Source organism: Phaenicophaeus curvirostris, chromosome Z (genome assembly GCF_032191515.1).
Source record: "Phaenicophaeus curvirostris isolate KB17595 chromosome Z, BPBGC_Pcur_1.0, whole genome shotgun sequence".
Classification (NCBI taxonomy): Eukaryota; Metazoa; Chordata; class Aves; order Cuculiformes; family Cuculidae; genus Phaenicophaeus; species Phaenicophaeus curvirostris.
The window spans coordinates 64143883-64163568 of NC_091431.1; the positions used below are offsets into that span (position 1 = coordinate 64143883).

Consider the following 19686-nt stretch of genomic DNA (forward strand, 5'->3'; position numbering starts at 1 on the left):
AGAGATCTTTTTTCAAAAAATCATAGAAACCCTCAGGGTTCAAGTGCCTGCTTTCTCTCTTCTGCTGCTGGTGGAGTGTGGTCTGCTCAGCAGTTATGATGGAAAAGTGTGGGGAAATGAGCTTTATTCAAACAGCACTGTGTGTTAGTAGATCTCAAACTATACATTGCTTCTTGGGTATTCCTGAACTGGTGGGTGTCTGGTCAAGTTTTCTATTGCTGGACTACACAGCATCTGGAATTTCTCAGGAAATCTGAAATTACATGCAACAATTTGCCGATTTAAAGTAAAAGCAAGGTGAAATCATTTTACTTCAGAATGATAAGCATAACAGAGCAATCTTGTGGAGAGACTTAAAAGCAGAAGTGGGACTCTTATTTCTAGCTGCCTGTATGTTAATGTAGCTCCTAATGGTTCTGTGCTTCATCTAACTAAGAAAAGCTGCCAGGAGGCTGAGGATCCAGTCCTTATATGGCAGGCACCGTAGCTCCAGGTTCACTCCCTGCCCCTGGATGGATCGGTCACAGAATAGAATTGTCTGTAGCATCCTCTTGCTGTGGGGCATTAATTTTCACAACTTGGATATCTAATGAGATTTTCCTGTGGTACATAGCCTCATGCTTAACCAGGACTCCACAATTTCCCCTGAGAGTTGTTCACTATTGCAGTCAGAATCACTTTAAACATTTTTACCTGCAGAGCCGTCATCTGTCTAAGCAATAAATGAAGCTCTTTGCTAGATGTCAATACAAAGCCTGACAGCTGGCACGATGTTTTATTTGGCTATTAACAAATCACTTAAGCAGCAATCTGAACAGAGTTTTTTTGTTCAGATAGCTGTGGGGAAGATTTTTCTCAGAACAAAATGACCAAAATGTAGATACTGGGAACTGTGCTTCATAGAAAAACAATGCTGATAACCATGCAAATGTACAAAAGGGACTAATGAATGCAGATCATAAATAGCCCCCGACAGAGATGACTGTTGCAGTAACTGAACGAAAGTTGAGGAAGACCACAGGAGAGACGCCACAGCCTGGGTTAGTGGGGCTAGGGTAGAGGCTATTGCAGTTATAATCCATTTCCCTCCTCTTAAAAAACAACCCCTCAAACTCCAAACAAATAAAACTAGCTTAGGTCTTCTTAAGGGCAAAAGGCATGCTCATGACACAACAGATCTGCTGTTATGAACACAAGATTTGGGAACTAGCTGTCAGGTCATCCATTCTTCAAGGTACAAGTAGTCTTGGTTACTGTCCCTCAATACTTATTAGTGCTGGGTGATGGAGGGAATGCTGAATAACTGTTCCTTGCTACATAGTAGTGGGGCTTATGCTGGACAGACTGTACGGACTTTGAGGCAGGAGCTGTCTTCCTAGCCTGTGAATTTGCCCCATCTGGAATAAGGGCATCATATTCTGTGAATGAGATGCCAAAGGACTATTGCAGTATCTGTAATAGTAACAAGTGCTCCTGATTCTTCCTAAGACTCAGAGAATCTGAGCACCTTAGAAGTGTTTCTCTGGCTTTTAGGTTGGAAAAATGCCACTAGTTGCTGTCAAACTGGCATCTCAACACTTCTTTTGCAGGCCTAAGAGGTATTTACATTCTCAATATTACCTTGGTTACAGAGTCAGCTGGTGTTGTAAGCTAGAATGAGTGGAGAATAATTACTCCCACTGAGTGCAGTGCAAGGTTGCTAGCAACTCTGCAGTGGAAACACACCTTCCCAAAAAAACTCGATGCACAAATCCCAAAATTTTAGTGGAAATGCCGAGCACATCTTGACTATCAGACAGACAAGATGACAGCAGCTGAGGAGCCTTGCAGGTGACTGCCGTGCCGGTATATAGATGACACCTACTGGTTAAGTGTTCCCTCTCCAGGCTGGATGTTTTCCGTGCACAGAACGTAGGGTTCATGGTTGTGCCAGGACTCTGGACTTAGTCTGCCACTCTGCTGAGAGTAAGAGCTACTTGTAGAGAAAACACGTGCCTTCTCTTAAACTGTAATTGGGTGTAATTATAAAGTTTGAAGCCAAACTTTCAATTCCTTGAAAATGCCTTTCCCAATCCAATTTTTTCAGCTTGTTTCTGTTTTGTACCTTAATCCCTGGTGGTTGAGTAGGGTTTACTTTTGGATGCCTGTTTAATCCGTCTTGAAGGGTATTCAGAACTTTAATGTACAGGGCTCTCAGTAGGCTGGTGTCACTTTGGAGTTGGTCCTGCATGGGGTCAGGTAGGTGACGACTGGAAGCCCCTTCCAACCTGTATCATCCTGTGATTCTGCAAAGCTGACATTCTGTCTGCAAGTATTACAGCCATATACTTCAAATCAAGCTTGTAAACAGTTTGGAGTCAGTGTGGCTTCTTACTCTTCCAGATACTCTCAGCTTCTTCAAACAGCAGCAGCATCGGAGGCAGAGATGGGAACAAAGTCGTATGGCTGTCAGAAAGGTTTCTCGGCGCTCTGTCAGCAAAGAACGATGGGTGGAGACACTTGTGGTTGCAGACAGTAAGATGGTTGAGTATCATGGAAGTGACCACGTGGAATCGTATATCCTCACTATAATGAATATGGTGTGTACAGTATTTCATTTTTCTAGATAGATGAATGAAACAAATTTTAACTGAACGAAATCTTAATCGTCTTAATCGCCTTGAAGCCAATCTGTAACATAGTTCACTAAAAGAAGTGGAATTTGATCCATTTAAAACTCAGTATTTCAAACCATTTTTTCCTTACATGTTGCATAGATGTCATTTTTCTCTGTATTTTAAATGAGGAAGTCTTATAGCACTAATTTTCTTTCCACGGAAATTCCCTGTTTCCTCTGTTGCTTATTGATGATTTCAGGTTGGTAGCTACAGCAACAGAGACAGTCTCTACAGTTTTAAGCCTGTAGGTTCTTTCCTGTGTCTGTGGATGAGAAAGGCACACAGGAGCCAACTGGAAACTGTACCAACTTAGCGAGAGCTAGAATATCAGTGTGTTACTGTTTGATCACAAATCTAAAGATTACCATATGAGCTGCTATGAAGAAAGTTAACTCTGTCCCAGTTAAAACCAGTATAGCTGTTTTTTCCAGATAAGTATCCTGTTCTCTAATACAAAGTCCAAAAAAAAAGTTAAACTTTTGATGCATTCCTCTGTGGCAAGTTTCAGAATGTAAGTTGACCTAAGGCTACCTACGGATATGACTTACGCTGTTATCTATATCATAGTAGAAATTGACCTTGGAGAGTCTATTGAGGATGTCTTCTATGTTCTTATCATGATATGCATGTAATATATGTGAAATTAATCACAGTGTAATTCTAGCCATGGTAACCAGTCTGTCCCTTATGTTTATACAGTATGTTCCCAACTGTGCCCAAGTGATCTGACTAGTTACTGAGGCAGTGAGGCTGAATAAATAGACACAAAGCTGATTTGAGCACGTGAGGTATTATCCACACAGGGAAAATACATGAAATAAAACCGTGCCGTGATCACATTCAGGAACAAACAAGTCTTAAAATTTTCTCTGCAGTTTGTACCTGAGATGATATGGTTACCCACAAGGATTCGATTTCCAGTCTAATAACATGTATAAAGACCCATTTTCAAATTAAACCTTTGTATTAAAAAATGGAATTTCCACTTTATTCCAGTAATTTCTCCTTTAACAGTCTTCTGCAAAACAATTTTGGCCTAAACACTTTTTTATTTCTTGTGACATATGGCACAGCTGATGTATAGGTAATGACTACATTCTGTCCCTTTCCTCCTGCCTAATTCAACACTGTGATGACATTTGTCAGATCTTATTTGTGTCAAATTTTTGCTGAGTTCAGTTCCTGCTTGTTTTTTAATGTGGATATTTTTAAATGGATCAATTATCCTTACTTTTTTCTTGACATGCTCTTCTGTGCTGTGAAAACAGAAATGTATCCATCATTTAACTGATTTCTGTCTGTCTAGCACTGATTTCTTTTTTCCTTTATTGTAGCAGGGTTCCTTTCCTAAGAAATCAAAACAGTACAATTTTGATATGCTGTTTCTTTTGCAGCCTGAGTGGACTTCTCCGTCAGTGCTATGTGACTCTAGATGTTATGTTCTTTTTTGCTAGTGTTTTTTTTAACAACTCTGAAGTGGCTGAGCTGACAGTGAAGGGAGCCAGGTCCAGAATTGATGCATATCTCTGTAAGGGAAATGGGTGTAAAACACTTGTGTGCACACTTTTGCTCTTTAGATTCCAAATACTGTATCATTGCTCATTTGGCAGAGCTGCCCTTTGCAGAAGTTCGAACATCTGTTGCATTTTGGTAAACTTCCAGTGAAGTGCACTGAGGATTTAAAAAAGAAAACAACACCCCTGCCCTCCACCCCAAGATGGACAGTGTGTTTGAAGTAAATGTGTTTTCTCTCTAAAGTCCTGTACTGCTGTAGAGGAATCAATTAATCTCATACCTCCTGGCTCTGGCACAGGTCACAGGGTTGTTCCGTGATCCAAGCATTGGCAATGCAATTCACATTGTGCTGGTTCGGCTCATCCTCTTTGAGGAGGAGGAGGTAAGGTTTTTATTTTCCTCAAAATGTCACTTACAAAATTGGGAGTTCAATGCACTGAGCCATAATTATGGATAGGAGGGTTTATTTGCTTAAAATAATATATTCATGTTACTCTTCTCTCAATCTTTGGCATGTCTGCTTTTAGAATGAATATTGCCCCTGGACAGAAAAATAATTAGCTCATGGTTTCAGGTATTTCTGTAAAAAATAGCCAAGGAAAATGTAATTAAAATAGGCAAATTAGGAATGGGGAAATGGAATTTCCCCCATCTCAAAAGAACATGGGATGCCAAGGAAGACTAGATGAGAAAAAGAAATTAATGTATGTGTCATTGCTCAGAATCTAATTTTCTAGCATTACCTGAAGTGTATTAAAAAGTATAACACTAGAGTATTTGCAGGTCTCTAAAGAAGTAAATGTGCTATTGTGCAGCTACAACATGGATTTTTCTTTTAGATCTCTTTCAAAACTCAAAAATGAGGACTAAGTCAATGGTAATTACAGTGAACTAGCTATGAGTTGGTAGCTTCTGATGTCTCTCACTTACAAGTATATTGCTACATGCTTAAGGACAAGTCCTCATTTTACAGTTATTTTTGAAACACTCTGCATGACATACCCTGCTCTGACTGCAGGAGCACATTAACGGGATTTTTTCATTGTCTTGTAGTTTATGACCACAAGACGGATAGTTCCAATACTATTGAAGGCAGTGAAGCAAGCCATGGGGCCAGGCTATGTCTTCTGAAGTAATTATTAGGACAGAGTCTATCCTAATAGTCCTCAGTGTAAGAGTAGAATATGCAGGCCAAAACCTGTAGTTCTCATCTTAAGAGGACAATTAGGATCTAAAGTCTTGCTAAATTTCTATGGCTGTTTTGAAAATAAACCATGGATTCCTATTCAGTTAAGCATGGCAATATTGGAAGCAGTGATGCTGGATATCTTTCAAAATTTGGTTTTAAATTGCCCAGAAATTACTCGCTATCTGGTAAAAAAAAGTAATTTAGGAGCTTTCTAAGAATGTTTAAAGTTTAGATAGCGTGAACTGGTATTGTGAACAGTGTATGCCCAAGATCAGAAAGGAGAAAATATGGTTTTGAATTAATTTATTTTGCACAGTTTGTGTTTCTGAAGAAATTTCAGTAACTTGCATGTATACTACATAACAGTAAGATGAAGCAGGAGCATCTATGACTGCATTGTCTCTCTTCGGAATTGAAAATTATTGTGAAAGAAATACAGCCTTTGAAGCACAGTTGTTCCCTAAGCATGGGATTGTTCACGTATCACTGAGCAACAAACTTGAGCATGAAGTCTCACACCAATCTTTACCTCCTCTATAGCGTAAAACTCGTTTTCAAGAGAATATAAAATGTTTGTTTGAAGTTTTCAGTTCAGTATTGGATTTTATGCAGCTCACCAAAAAGAATATGTAGAGTTCTACATATAATTTTTCCTTTAGCTGCACCAATTACAAAACTCTCAAGATTTAAGCTTAGTATTCAGGCTGTAGATAAATACGTGTCAGTGTCTAATGGTGTTTCTAGCTTTAAGCAAAAACATAACAAATTGCATTTCAGAGATTGTCTAGCTTCATAGCTGGTATCACCGATGTGTTATTGCAATGCAGTGTGATCTTCACAGTAATACTGTTCTTCATTTCCCATTAGCAAGGCTTGAAGATAGTTCATCATGCTGATAAGACGCTAGCCAGCTTCTGCAAATGGCAGAAGAGTGTCAACCCCAAGAGCGACGTCAACCCTACACACCATGATGTGGCTGTCCTTCTAACCAGGTATTACTGCAGTTCAGCAGCAGGAACTGAACTTTGTTAGGGTGCAGTTTTTTGATGATGGTGGGTTTTTTATAGGCTTATGTCATCATTTGCTTCCTCCTGCATGGAACCCAGTGAAATGGTCTGATGAAGACATGCTGTTTCTGAAAGACAGCGTTAATGCAAAAATAACGTCGTGTGAGTGTGCCTGACACCTATACAGGCAGAGAGTATGAACTATATTATAAAAACATGTTTAAGTTTAGATGTGCTGCAACTTTTAAAAGGATTGTTTTTCATTTGCTTTCAAAGTACATATAACACTTTATGTATGCATGTGGGCATTTTATTAGAGATGTGTCTAAGTCAGGAAATTGAGGCCTGTGTGTCCCGAGAGATTAGCAATTTGCAGAGCTTAAGTTATTTTCCCCGCTTGATTCTATCTCATTTTGTGCTCAATCACTTCTCTGTACTTCTTAGAGGGAATATACCAAAACAATGTAGCATGGAGATGAACAACTCCATAATGAGAAATCCTAAAATAACATACAAGTGCAGTACAGAATGGATGAGGATTTTGCAAACACAATGCCACTTATTTTTAATCTTTCAGCTGTGTGATTTTTAAGTATTATCTACATATTTTAAAAGACACAAAGTATTTTTTTGTGTGTGAGCAAAGGAAGAACAGAAAACTTAAAGGTGATGACTGAGGTTACACAGGCAGTTTGTAGTAGGTTGTGAAACAGAACTTCTGAAGTCCTATAGGAATGGATCCAGTCTGCATGGATCTGAGAGAAAATGTTGGGTCTAAGGTGTGAAATAAAAGGCCCTAAGTTAAGGTCTGTTAGCCAAAAAAAATAACCAACGCACAAAACCCCATGAAATGGTACAGTAAAAAAGAGAGTCAATAAATTTTAAAATAAGAGTGAAAATGAGAAGTCTCACAATAGTGCATGGTTTGCCTCTGCAAATAAACAGGCTTCAGACAGTTCACTTCAATGAAGTTGAGGAGTGGTTGCAGCAAAATTGTTGGGTATTAGCTCTGGCAGCCCTTCAGCAGCTGCAGATGCATCATACCTGACATTGCCACTCTACAGGATCTGAGTTCCTGTTCTTCCTAGTAAATATACCACTTACCCTAAGAGAAGACTCTGTCATAGTGGGATATTCTTGCTCAAAGAGCCTGGGATTCAGCTGTTCAGTCCTCAGCCTGCTGGCTGAACTGGGACTAGGAAAGCCACCTTGACCCTCACAGGTGATCTGTCTGCCTCCTTTACAAGGTTATAGACTTTGAGATCACCATCAAGCATGAACTAGAAAACTTCAGATGCATAACCAAAATACTGTCAGAGGTGGAGGTTTTAAAACTTTTTCTTACACAAGCTGACAATAAACATTTATTTTTAATTGAAACACGTTTTAACGTATTTAAATTTATTTAAATTTAGGCACTAAAGAAATGCAAATATTGACTAGAAATTGTGGCAGTGTAATATCATAGTAACAGAACAAGTGCATGTTGTTGTTGCATATATGTTCACTTTGGTTAAATTGCAAATTACCACTGATACATTATGAGGTGGAGACTTACCACTCAGTATAAATGTCACTCTACAATTGGTTTTGAGCTTTTTTAATCACACATCTTTTTTTGTGATCCTAGAAAGGACATTTGTGCTGGCATGAATCGTCCGTGTGAAACCTTAGGTTTGTCTCATCTATCAGGCATGTGTCAGCCTCACAGAAGCTGTAACATTAATGAAGATTCTGGCCTTCCATTGGCTTTCACCATTGCTCATGAACTTGGACACAGGTATAGTTGAAAGTGAAGAAGAACCTAGCTGAGTTTATTCTGTTATTTGTATATTAATATTTCAGTTGCCAGACAGAAACAAAACAAGGAGTAAATTAATGTCTCTATTATTAAAATCAAAACTGTGTTTGCTTTTTCTAAGCTAAGGATTAAGAAAGAGATTCTTAAGCATTTGACCTTCGTTTATCTTTACAACTATCCAATCTAGCCCTTTTAACAGAATCTGCCAGAGCAGTATATCAGGATGAAATAATTAATCTACAGAGAAACATCACTTAATCATGCTGATTTTTCCAAGCATTTACTGAACTACTGTGCATTTAGTTTAGATGATCTCCATATCAGTCCAGATAATTTACATAAACTTACCTGTTTCATTATGTAAAGGTGTTGTAGACTAGCTAGAAACCGCATTTAATTCAAGCAGTCTCGTTTCTGACAAACGATTAAAGTCACTTTTGGGCATTTCGTATGGACTGTTATCTTATATGTATTAGTATACCTATCCTAGGTGCACTTACATCAAGTCAACCAAAGTTCCTGAGTGTTCAGTTTTGAATGCGCCCAAGGTTTTTTTATGATTGGCTAATTTTAGTTGAAACTGGCATTTGCAGTTTCTAAGGGCATTAAGATAGGTTAGTTTGTTTATAAAACTCACCTGAAAAAAAACCCACCTAATTTTTGAATCTCTTTTGACACTGACCTGTACTCCAGTGTGACTGTAATGCCTGCACATTTCAGCTGGACCACATAGCTTGGCTAGGTGACAGGCTTACAGCTGTATCTGCAGTCCCATTACTTTATTATGCACCAGTCAGGATGAAGTCTGTATTTCCTGATGGGATGTAATAACAATAATAACAATAACAGGATACAAATATAATTCAATATTAATCCCATCACCCATTAATTGGCCTTTCTTTATTCAACCCTCAATTGCCAGGAAGGAAATAGTATAAGTAAATAATGCTGAAATAATTACAGTTGTATATGGGTGCTTGGGTGTAGTTATTTGCTCTCAACAACTTTTTGCTGACAGGGAGCTTTTTCATTAACACTATTTGTCAGAAGACATTTCTTACCCACAGAGCTGTGGTATTTGACCTTCTCCTTGTTTAGTTGGTAACTCACTGTTCTTCAGATGCTGTGAGACAGAGTTCTGCTTTTCTTGCCTTTGCAGGAGTGGTGCAGAGCCTTGCCTGTAAGAATTGCCTCCACAAAGAAAATTGAATACTGTATGGTTTGTTGTTAACATGAAAACATCTTTCCCTCAAGCGGGTTAGATAGAGTACATATGTTAGAAAGGTCAAATATGCACAATAAAAGTCTGAAAGAATAGATGAATGAAAAATGAGAAGAAAGCTGTGCACCCATTCCTTAGATGGATACCAAAAGTTAACTCTTCCCCGTATTGTCCCCCTAGATGCTTGCTGCCTCCTGTGTCAACAGACCTTGTTCATGGAAAAAAGCCTGTCAATAAGGGGACTTGCTTTTATACTTCAGATCCATTACTGCAGCTGATTCAGACTGAAATCATGTCTCGCTTTTGGAACATTTGAGTCATGTACTGTTACATTTTCCAGAAACAAGGTCTTAAGTGGTTTGAACTCACGTTGTCTGGTCTGTGACTGAATCACGACCTGAGTTAGTTTTCACTGCTCTTCCATACAAGGACTTTTGCACCTTCAAATATTAACAGTGTAGGTGTCAACATCTTCATATATCAGTGTTTTTGTGAATTATTGTTTCAGATCATCTCTATCATGATGAGATGACATGGAGGCATGTGTGTTTAATCAGCTGAATCCCACTTAGTTTTTAATTTTTGTAAGTTTAGCAGTTTTTTAATAAAATCCAACGCAAACCATTGTACGATTCTGTATCAGGGAGTGCAGTGATACAATGAAGTGTAATGGTTTTAAGCTGAAAGAGGGCAGGTTTAGATGAGGAATTAGGAAGCAATTTTTTACTATGAGGTTGCTGAGGCACTGGCACAGGTTGCCCAGAGAAGTTATGGATGTCCCGTCCTTGGAGGGGTCCAAGGCTAGGATGGATTAAGCAACCTTATCCAGATGAAAGTGTGCCTGCCTGTGGCAGGGGTTGGAACAAGGTAATCTGTAAAGTCCCTTCCAAACCAAATCATGTTGTGATTCTAAAGAAATCCTTTTATAAGTCAGAGGAGCTGGAAAGAAACATGTTCGGAAGACCTGCCACAAAGGTCTTTGTAAGTCGCAGATTAAGAAAGCTGAATAGGAAGAAGGACTGGAGGATAAAGGGCGAGTGTTCAATAATTTGGAAAACAGTACCTCTGTCTCAAAAGTGACTTAAAAAGATACGAGCAAGCGAGATGTTATTAAAAGGCAGTGTAAGACAGTGTGTAACAAAGCCATATCTTAGTTAAAGTGGTACAAGTCTGAAATAATTGGGATCCAAGAGCTACGAAGCTTATAGCTTTAACAGGTTTAATACAACTAATGTTTAGACTGTGACTCCCAGCACAACTGTGCAGCATGGTTTTTCTAACTCCCTTAAAAATACCCCTGAATATGGTTTTTGTCAGTCTGTTCTTTATTTTGTACTGAACAATATTGCTGTACACAACAGGCATGTTTGAAGGCCTGTTGGAGTGTAGATTTTTTTGTAGGCTTTGGGTGAAGGCTTTTATATGGTTGTCCTAGCAAAAGATATCTGTAACCCACCCAGGCAAGAAGCAACTTTACAGTCTTTTTAAGCACAGCGTGGAACCCATGGATAGGTGTAGTACAACCAATCACCTGGAGTTAATAGATGTTGGTTTTTGTCTCCAGTTTTGGTATCCAGCACGACGGAAAAGAGAATGACTGTGAGCCTGTTGGAAAGCGACCATATATTATGTCCCGACAGTTGCAGTATGATCCTACTCCACTCACCTGGTCACAATGCAGCAAGGAATACATCACACGTTTCCTAGAGTGAGTGATCAGGTTGCAGCATTTCTGTGAAACGCACGACAGTGTATGAGATGTTTATGTGGAGTCTAAAGTAAATCCTGTAGTATTACATTACTAGATGTAGTGTTTTTTAGTGTGCATGAGTTAATTCCCATGGATGGCATACCCCAAGCTTATTGCTCACTTCATATTTGGGAAAAGCTCTGTTATGTTCTTGCTTTCTAGAAGTGACCTCAATTCTTGTCATATTGGCTCAGGTCTGGTGCCTCGTGCAGCTTTTTACAGTTATCAGGAAGGAGAAAGCCTTTTCATCAAGGTCTCTAGTGGGAACATGATAAACCTTGCCTTTAGCCACAATGACACGTGCTTGACTTCAATGAGTTGTTCACATTCATTATGTCCTTTTAAAAAAGCAACAATGTGATATAACTTTAAGCAGAGGCTATGGTATGCTCTGCAGCCACTCTGCAAACCAAAATGACCTCATAGCGTTTCCACTTTGACAAGCTAAATTTTCCCTTTGTAATCCTCCCTAACTTATTATAGATGCAGTGCTGTTTGTTGGCAGCATTTCAGCATATCTTAACTGGCATCTGGAAGTACTATTTCAAAAGGCCATAAAAAAATTGTCATTAAGAATTAGATATTGAAAGTCTATACAGAAGTATGAAAAAAGTGTGGTGGTGGTTTGGTTTTTTTTTTAATATACAGTTTTTGTCTTTTAGCCGTGGGTGGGGATTCTGTCTAGATGATGTCCCCCAGAAAGAAGTTTTAAAGTCCCCAATCATTACTCCTGGCATGATTTATGACGTACATCACCAGTGTCAGCTTCAGTATGGTTCCAATGCTTCTTTCTGTGAAGATGTGGATGTAAGTGCTGTATGTTTTTCTTCATTCTCCTAATAGGAACTTAAGCTTCTTGAATAGTGTGGGAGTGCAGTCAGTAAACCTCAGTTGCTAACTACAAATGTGGTATGTTCAGAGTCTTGTAGGCTAGATGGGCAGTACAGGCATTCCCTAACACTGTTTTAATCCCACTCTGCAGATTTTGAAAGTGAGTTGTTGCACTGTTTGCCTTGTATTTTGCAAGATTTTTACTAGATCCGCCCCCATTTTTATTGTCAAATTCGTGTCTTTCAGCAGTGGAGTTGTTTTGGTTTTAATTTTGTAATACTGACCTTAGGTAGATTATCAATGCAGCTTAAATCCCATTTTAAAAACCAAGTTGTTTCAAGTTTATAGCTTTCCACTGACCAAATCATTCTGCAAACAAACCTTCAGCTCCAGGAAGAGTTTTTTGAAGACATCAGGGCTGTGATCTCTTCCCATGTGTCCTGATTTTCTACTCTTGATGGTCTAACTAATCAAAGAAAATTTCAGTCCACACACCTTAAGAATCTTTGTTTTCCCATCAAACATGAGATTTTTATGTAGAAATGAGTAATTTCCAAAGTACCCTCAGTTCTTTCTCACAGCCCAGCAAAACAATGGTGTGTGGAGATGCAAGGGAGCAGCATAGTCATAACTCTCTACAGGATATAGGAGCTACTTGCAGAGTGACTTCTATTAGCCAAGGTGCAGTAGTATGGTATTTTAACTGTACCTAGAACATTCAAAGCTATTTGGCTCCATGTAGCATTTTTCTGCATAGAACAGTTCAGAAACAGTGTTTTCAAGGGCTAGTCCAACTAAGTGATCACTAATCTTTGCTGTGTTTTGGGTAGCAATCTGCAGCAAACATCACAGACAGCATCCAGCCCTGTTAAACACAGCTGTAGCGGAAGCACTGTAATGGCTATCAGCAATGCTGGAGAGATTTTTAGGCATGGTTTTGTGCACAGCTGTGGACTGGGGACTGCCAATGTTGACTGTTTATTCCATTTGGATAATATGTGTTTCCTTATCTACCCTTCTATTAGGGAGATTATTTCTGATTAATCTTCTCAGCCTTAGTAGATAACATGATTACCAATGCTGAACTGCAGCTACCGAATCTGAAGCAGGTATTGAAAGATTGCTTTCATTACCTGCTGCTCCAGTTTCCTCAGTTACTGTAATTTGTCTGTTGGTACAGATAGAAAATTAAAGTGTGATTCTGCGGTATTGGTTCATTCTGTCTCTCCTTGTGTTTGAACCTAGGATGCCTTTACACTCTACATCTCCTGATTAATCAGTTTTACAGCTAGACGTGTGTCAGAAAATTAATTGTTATCATATCTTTTTGCATTTTAGTGGAAGGCCTGTGTTTTGCAGATAGCTGCACTGGCAAGGAAAGGAAAAGAGAGTAGTATAGTCTGCTTGGTATGTTGAATCATAGAGTCATAGAAACATAGAATAGTTAGAATTGGAAGGGACCTTAAAGATCATCTAGTTCCAACACCCTGCCATGGGCAGGGACATTTCTCTAGGTCAGGCTGCCTGAGGCCCCATCCAACCTGGCCTTGAACGCCTCCACGGATGGGGCAGCCACAGCTCCCCTGGGTATCCTGTTCCAGTGTCTCACAGTGTCATGGTAAAGAATTTCTTCCTAATGTATAGTCTAAATCTGTTCCTCTCCAGTTTTTACCCATTCCCCCTTGTCCTGTCACCACAAGCCTTTATGAATAGTTCCCCTCCAGCTTTCCTGTAGGCCCCTTTCAGGTACTGGAAGGTTGCTATAAGATCTCTTCAGAGCCTCCCCTTCTCCAGGCTGAACAAGCCCAGCTCTCTTAGCCTGTCTTTGTATGGGAGGTGCTCCAACCTTCTGATCATCTTTGTAGCCCTCCTCAGGACCTGTTCCAACAACTCCATATCCCTCTTATGCTGAGGATTCCAGAACTAGACACAGTACTCCAGATGAGGTCTCACAAGAGAGTAATAGAGTGTCAGAATCATCTCCCTCTACCTGCTGGCCGTGCTTCTTTTGATGCAGCTCAGGATACAGTTGGCCTTCTGGGCTGTGAGCGCACATTGCTGGCTCATGTCGAGCTTCTCATTGACCAGCACCCCTCCTTCTCTGCAGGGCTGCTCGCAATCATATCATCCCCCATCCTGTACTGAAATCGGGGATTGCCCCGACTCAGGTGTAGGACCTTGCATTTGGCCTTGTTGAACCTCATGAAGTTCTCACAGCCCCACTTCTCCAGTCTGTCCAGGTCCCTCTGGATGACATCCTGTCCTTCCAGTGTGGCAACTACACCACTTGGCTTGGTGTCATCTGCAAACTTGCTGAGAGTGCACTCGATCTCACTGTTCAATATCATTGATGAAGATACTAAACAGCATCAGACCCAGTATGGACCCTTGAGGGACACCACTTGTCACAGTTCTCCATCTGAACTTTGAGCCATTGACCACTACTCTTTGAATACGACTATCCAACAAGTTACGTATCCACCATACCGTCCACCCATCAAATCCATATCTCTACAATTTAGAGAGAAGGATGTTGTGGGGGACCATGTCAAAGGCTTTACAGAAGTCTAGATAGATTGCATCTTTTGGTTTACTCTTGTCCACTGCTGTGAATGATCAGTATAGTCATTTTGTCTAATAGGTCTGACTGTTCTTTGCCTTTCCATGATTTACTTAATACTCACTCTCTCACCAGGTTACATTTGTTCTGTAACTTTTAATGCCTGACTGAATTTGATCTGTAGATTCATTTTGAGAGAAGAGTCTGTATTTAGCTGCACATGCCCAAGGGTTCAGCAATTACACTTAGAAAAGACTGAGTTTTAGAATTCGGATAGCAGTTTCCACAAACCATTTAGGTAATAAGTCCTCTAAATATCTTGTGAAGTACCTAAATATTGTTCCTCTAATAAAGAAAATAGAAAAATACTGATTAGAGGGAGGGATTTCCTAGGTGGAAGGTGATCCATAGCCTGTTATAGGGCAGACTGTAGGAGTTCAGAATCCTGATCTTATTACTCTATCTGTATCTCCAAAACTCCTGCTGACAGCAGTTATACTTGGTCCTTTTGGACCCAACTTTTTTAAGGCACAGAGCCTGATCTCACAGATTGGGTGGAAGGCGTATACCTGATTGCTGATGATAGAAGTCTCTTGCCTATCAGTATCTCTGTGGTAGAATGATGAATTTCCTGGCTGTTGACTTCAAAAGCACACAGTAAATAGTTCTTTTTCTTATACTGTTGTTATTCCAGTGTACTTTAAGATGGAGAAGAGATCTGGTGTGTGGACATTTCCATGGTGCATGGAAAACATCTTGCAAACCTAGAGAATTTGCTTCATGAATTCTTGACTTTGATCTTGACTTTTACATCATAAAAATGTAACTGTCAGTAACGCTGTGTTGGGTGTCTGTGCCTTTCTCTGATATCTTAAACACAGTGCAGGAGTGCACTTCATACACTGAAAAGCAGAAAACATATTCTATATACCAGACCTAAAAGTAAAGGATTAATTGCATAACAAAAGAAAATTCATCAGCCAGAACACTGTGGTAGGTCTGCCTTAAGACCCTGACAGCAATGACTTCACAAAGAATTGCCAGGTAATGCTATTCTTGAACTATAAATAGGGAACTGCAAAACAACTTTTGATGTGTATACATCACCCAAAAGCAGCTAAGTGGACAGAGATGCAGTGCTCCAGAGATTGCATTCCAGCTGGAGATATGGAGTGCATTGAGATGTTCTGTTCTATCAGCTTTCTTTCAGATGTTGTAGGTTAAAAGCTAGGTGAACATAGAATGTGAAAAGTAAATAAAAGGCAACTCTCAAAACAGACTGTGCTCAAGTCTAGCTGTTTTAAAAAAAGGTCAGAAACCAGCAGTTTTGTGTTTCGCACTCAGCCAAATGTTGCTGCTAGCTCACTGGGGCTTCATGATTTTCACAAATGCCTGGTTTCTCTGTTGGCTCCCAAACCTTCTATGTGAAAATCCCAGTAGGAACTGCTAGTGGGATCCCAGTGAAATCCTTCTTGTTGGCTCCTTTCTGTGATGACTCTTACAGCTGTATCTGATTCAAAGATAAAGGCTGCCTGCTCTGTTGCTTCTCCCAGTGCTGAACTCTGCATCTCAAACACCCTCAGCCAAGACCTTCCTCAAGGCCCCTAGGCTTTTGCTTCTGCTTTTCCAGTTGGGAGTGCACAGTCTCTCAGACACTCAGGGTTTCTCCAACTTGGAAGTAGTTTTCCACGCAAAGCTCTGCCCACTCAGGAGTTCCTAAGTATACAGGGCTTCTGTGTGTCAGCCAGAAGAGAAGCTGGCTTGCCCATGAACTGAGGAGGGGGGAATAGCTCTCCACCTCTGTCTTTGTTCTCTACAGAAAGTTCTGATTCAGTTAAGATAACTTGTTGTAAGTTAGCTGTAACATTTCTTGCCTTGCTATCTTTGTTGACTTTCAGAAGTTTCTATCCCTTCTGTGGAGTTGGTCACTTCATGTGGAGTAGCAGATGAAATGCTGTGCTTTACTGGCAATGTGCTGTGTTAAACTGGCATCAGTTTCTGAGTAACTTAATATGCAAACATTCACTAAGCAGAGCCCTTACTATACCCAGCCCGCTAGTTTTTTTTCTCTGCTAGCTAGCCTGGACTGCTTCTTTTAGGTGATTCCTTTGCTGTCTACTTGGCTGATATTATAGAGGCCTGCATTTTGATCTGGTTTTTTTCCCCCATCCAGTTTTAAGACCTCCGTAGATATTAACCTGACTGTTGGACTTGGAGACATGACATTGTTTTCATTTACTTGGCTAGCTTCTCTAACCTTTGATTTCTCTGTATGTTTTCAGGCAGATAGCAGTGCAAGATTCATTAGTACTCATCAAATGAAAATAATAGAGTCTGTTAACCTTTGCTCTAAACAGTAGTGCCCAAACTTTGTAAAGCCCTTTTTCCTGTGTGTAGGTAGGAGCTGAGAAGCAAGTAAAATCAACACTTAAAATAGTTCATAGAAAGTATTCACCATTTTGCGTTTGTCAAATAGCCCCTCCTTGTACCTTAATGAGGAGTGCCTAAATTTGGACCCTTGGTGGGTTCTAATTTGTGGAAAACCCTGAACATCTGTCTCTGGAAATGCAGACCTTAGAAGGCTTGCACAAAACCATGAAAGGCTTTTGAAAATCTTGGCCATAGGAGTACAGCACTATCTCAGACTGCTGCAGTTTTCTTTCTTTTCCAGAACCTTTGCCAAACATTGTGGTGCTCAGTGAAAGGCTCATGCCGCTCCAAACTGGATGCAGCTGCAGATGGAACTCGGTGTGGAGAAAACAAGGTGACTGAGAGCCACGCTGCCTGCTAGCTGGACTGCCTGCAAAAGGACAGTGAAGGAACCATCAGTAGCTCTGCCACTGTTTAACATGAAGGATGGACATCCAGTGACATCTCCATATAAATTTCTACTTAATTTTTTACCCTTCAGGGACTGAAATAAAAAATAATTCACAGTAACATTTTCTTGCAATAATGATTGAAAGCTGTTTGTCCTTTCTCTTCTCTCTTCAGTGGTGCTTCTCTGGTGAGTGCATTACAGTAGGCAAGACTCCTGAAGCAATCCATGGCGGATGGGGCGTTTGGTCATCCTGGTCCCATTGCACAAGGACATGTGGGGCAGGAGTTCAGAGCGCAGAGAGACCATGCGATAACCCAGAGTAAGCTGAGTGCACAATCTTTTCATACCTTTTATTCAAGACCTTTGAGGTACTTTGTGTGATGCTGAGTTATCAGCAGGTGCCACAGACACTGAACACCAGTCCTTCCCAGGTAAGCACATATTTGTGAAGTTCAGTTGGCTCAGCTTTTACAATCATCATCATCTTCTTTTATCCTTACCCTCCATGGAGATTATTTTTACACAAAATGTAAAAGTCATCTTATTTAGCAGTCAGGCTTTGCAGAAATAATAGAAATGTTGCTTTAATAGTACTGCCTTGAATTGCTAAATGTCCTCAAACACCAGATGAGAACAATAGCTAGTAATCTGTTCCTGAAGGAAATCAAGGACACATGTTTTGTGTTTTGTCCTAGTCATCAGCTTTGTTTGAGCTTCAGCCACACAAGTTGATAGGTACAGAACATGAAGGGTAGAATTTTGTGATATGTACCTGAGTTCATGAAGAACCTGCATCTCATTTTCACAAATCACTAAGTGGGTGTCTAGCAGCAGGAATTACTTGGAATTTCTGGAACAACTGTCAAACATTCTGGAAAAGATGTTTTTTGGGGGGAGGTTGTTTGATAAGGTCATTTGTTGTGAGCTCAGCCGGGCAATGTCCAAAGCACTTCTTTGGGATACAAGGTATGTCTAGACCACTGTGCTCCATACAGACACGTCTGGGTAGTTGAATATGTGAGCAGTATCTCTACCCTGTCTCAGATTCAGATTCACCTTGTTATCCCATTGGAACCTGAAAGACACTGGTCTTCTAAAACTACCCTTTACTCAGAGTCTCACATCCCAATCTCAATATTCCTTTTCTAGACCACAGTTTGGAGGAGGCTACTGTACTGGAGAAAGGAAACGCTATCGCATGTGTAACATTAGTCCATGTCGCAAAGGCTTGCCAACATTTCGTCAGATGCAGTGCAGTGAATTTGATACAGTTCCTTACCAGAATGAATTCTACCACTGGGTTCCTGTTTATAACACAGGTATGAAGCTACACATTTTTTAGTATCTTGCATAAAAAGCCGAAATTACAGACCTATGAGGAACCTCTATGAGGGCAAGATATCACTGAATTGTAAGTCTTTTAATTAATTAGAAAGGAAAATCTGATGTGCTTCCATCTGCAGGTGTGCCTTTTAAGTGTACACACAGGCAGTGGTTCTGATCTACGCATAGAGGGGTTTGCAGAGCTGTAGCAGTAGTGGATGTGAATGTAACAAGCCGAGTTCCTGGGAGGATATTGACTAAGAAAATCTGTTGAAGTCGTATGTATACTGATTATTTGGGAGGGATGTGAACTGTCTTTCACAGTGTCAACTGCAGAAGTATGATAGTGTAGTGTAGAGCTGCATGTATGGGTCTGTGGGCATCCCTGCAGCTAGTCAGCAGAGCTCTTCCACTGCACAAATGTGGCTTTATAATTTCCAAACTCGGATCTGCATGTTAAGTGTACCTTGCACCACACTGGGGAAATAATACCTCAACAGGTTCAGTAATGTACTGCCCTGTACTGTAGACGAAGAATCAATGCCTCTGCCTTATAACATGCTTTGTAAGCGCTAGTTACTAAGTACAGGGGTAATGGTTGTTACTGTGCAATTTGATTCTGATATATGTAGATTAAGGAGTAGATTATCCAACAGAAGCTATCAATACAATTTTTTAAATTAAAAATGAACCAGCTAGGGAAGTTAAACTCAAGATTCAACTTTCAGTTTCACTTGCCAGTAGTACTTTTCACCCATTTGCTGCATTTTCATAATTATTGGCGGTTCTAAAAAAGTTCCTAAATTTCAGCTACTATTAAAATTTCATCTAGCAAATATACTATTGAAGATGAACTTGTAGCAGACAAACTGAATTAAGAAAACATGGTAGACAGAAAAAGACTTTTTTGGAGGGACTCCAAGTAAAATAAACCATGGTAAAAGCTCACAGCCTATGGCTTAGTCCAAAGCCAAGCTTTTCAGTTTCTGTAGTCACTTGTCACAGAAACT

The 19686-nt window shown here is 40.0% G+C and overlaps 1 protein-coding gene across 4 annotated transcripts in view; it reads left to right on the forward strand.

Moving 5' to 3' along the window:
- ADAMTS12 (ADAM metallopeptidase with thrombospondin type 1 motif 12) overlaps positions 1-19686 on the forward strand; it is a 161602-nt gene that overhangs the window by 87469 nt on the left and 54447 nt on the right. For 3 of the 4 annotated variants that reach the window (XM_069880076.1, XM_069880075.1, XM_069880078.1), the window contains 9 exons: positions 2383-2579; positions 4471-4554; positions 6229-6353; positions 7999-8148; positions 10956-11099; positions 11804-11948; positions 17204-17296; positions 17527-17672; positions 18503-18672. In XM_069880076.1, the coding sequence (XP_069736177.1) occupies positions 2383-2579; positions 4471-4554; positions 6229-6353; positions 7999-8148; positions 10956-11099; positions 11804-11948; positions 17204-17296; positions 17527-17672; positions 18503-18672 (1254 nt within the window). The remainder of the gene's footprint in view (positions 1-2382; positions 2580-4470; positions 4555-6228; positions 6354-7998; positions 8149-10955; positions 11100-11803; positions 11949-17203; positions 17297-17526; positions 17673-18502; positions 18673-19686) is intronic. The other variant, XM_069880077.1, reaches the window with a different exon arrangement.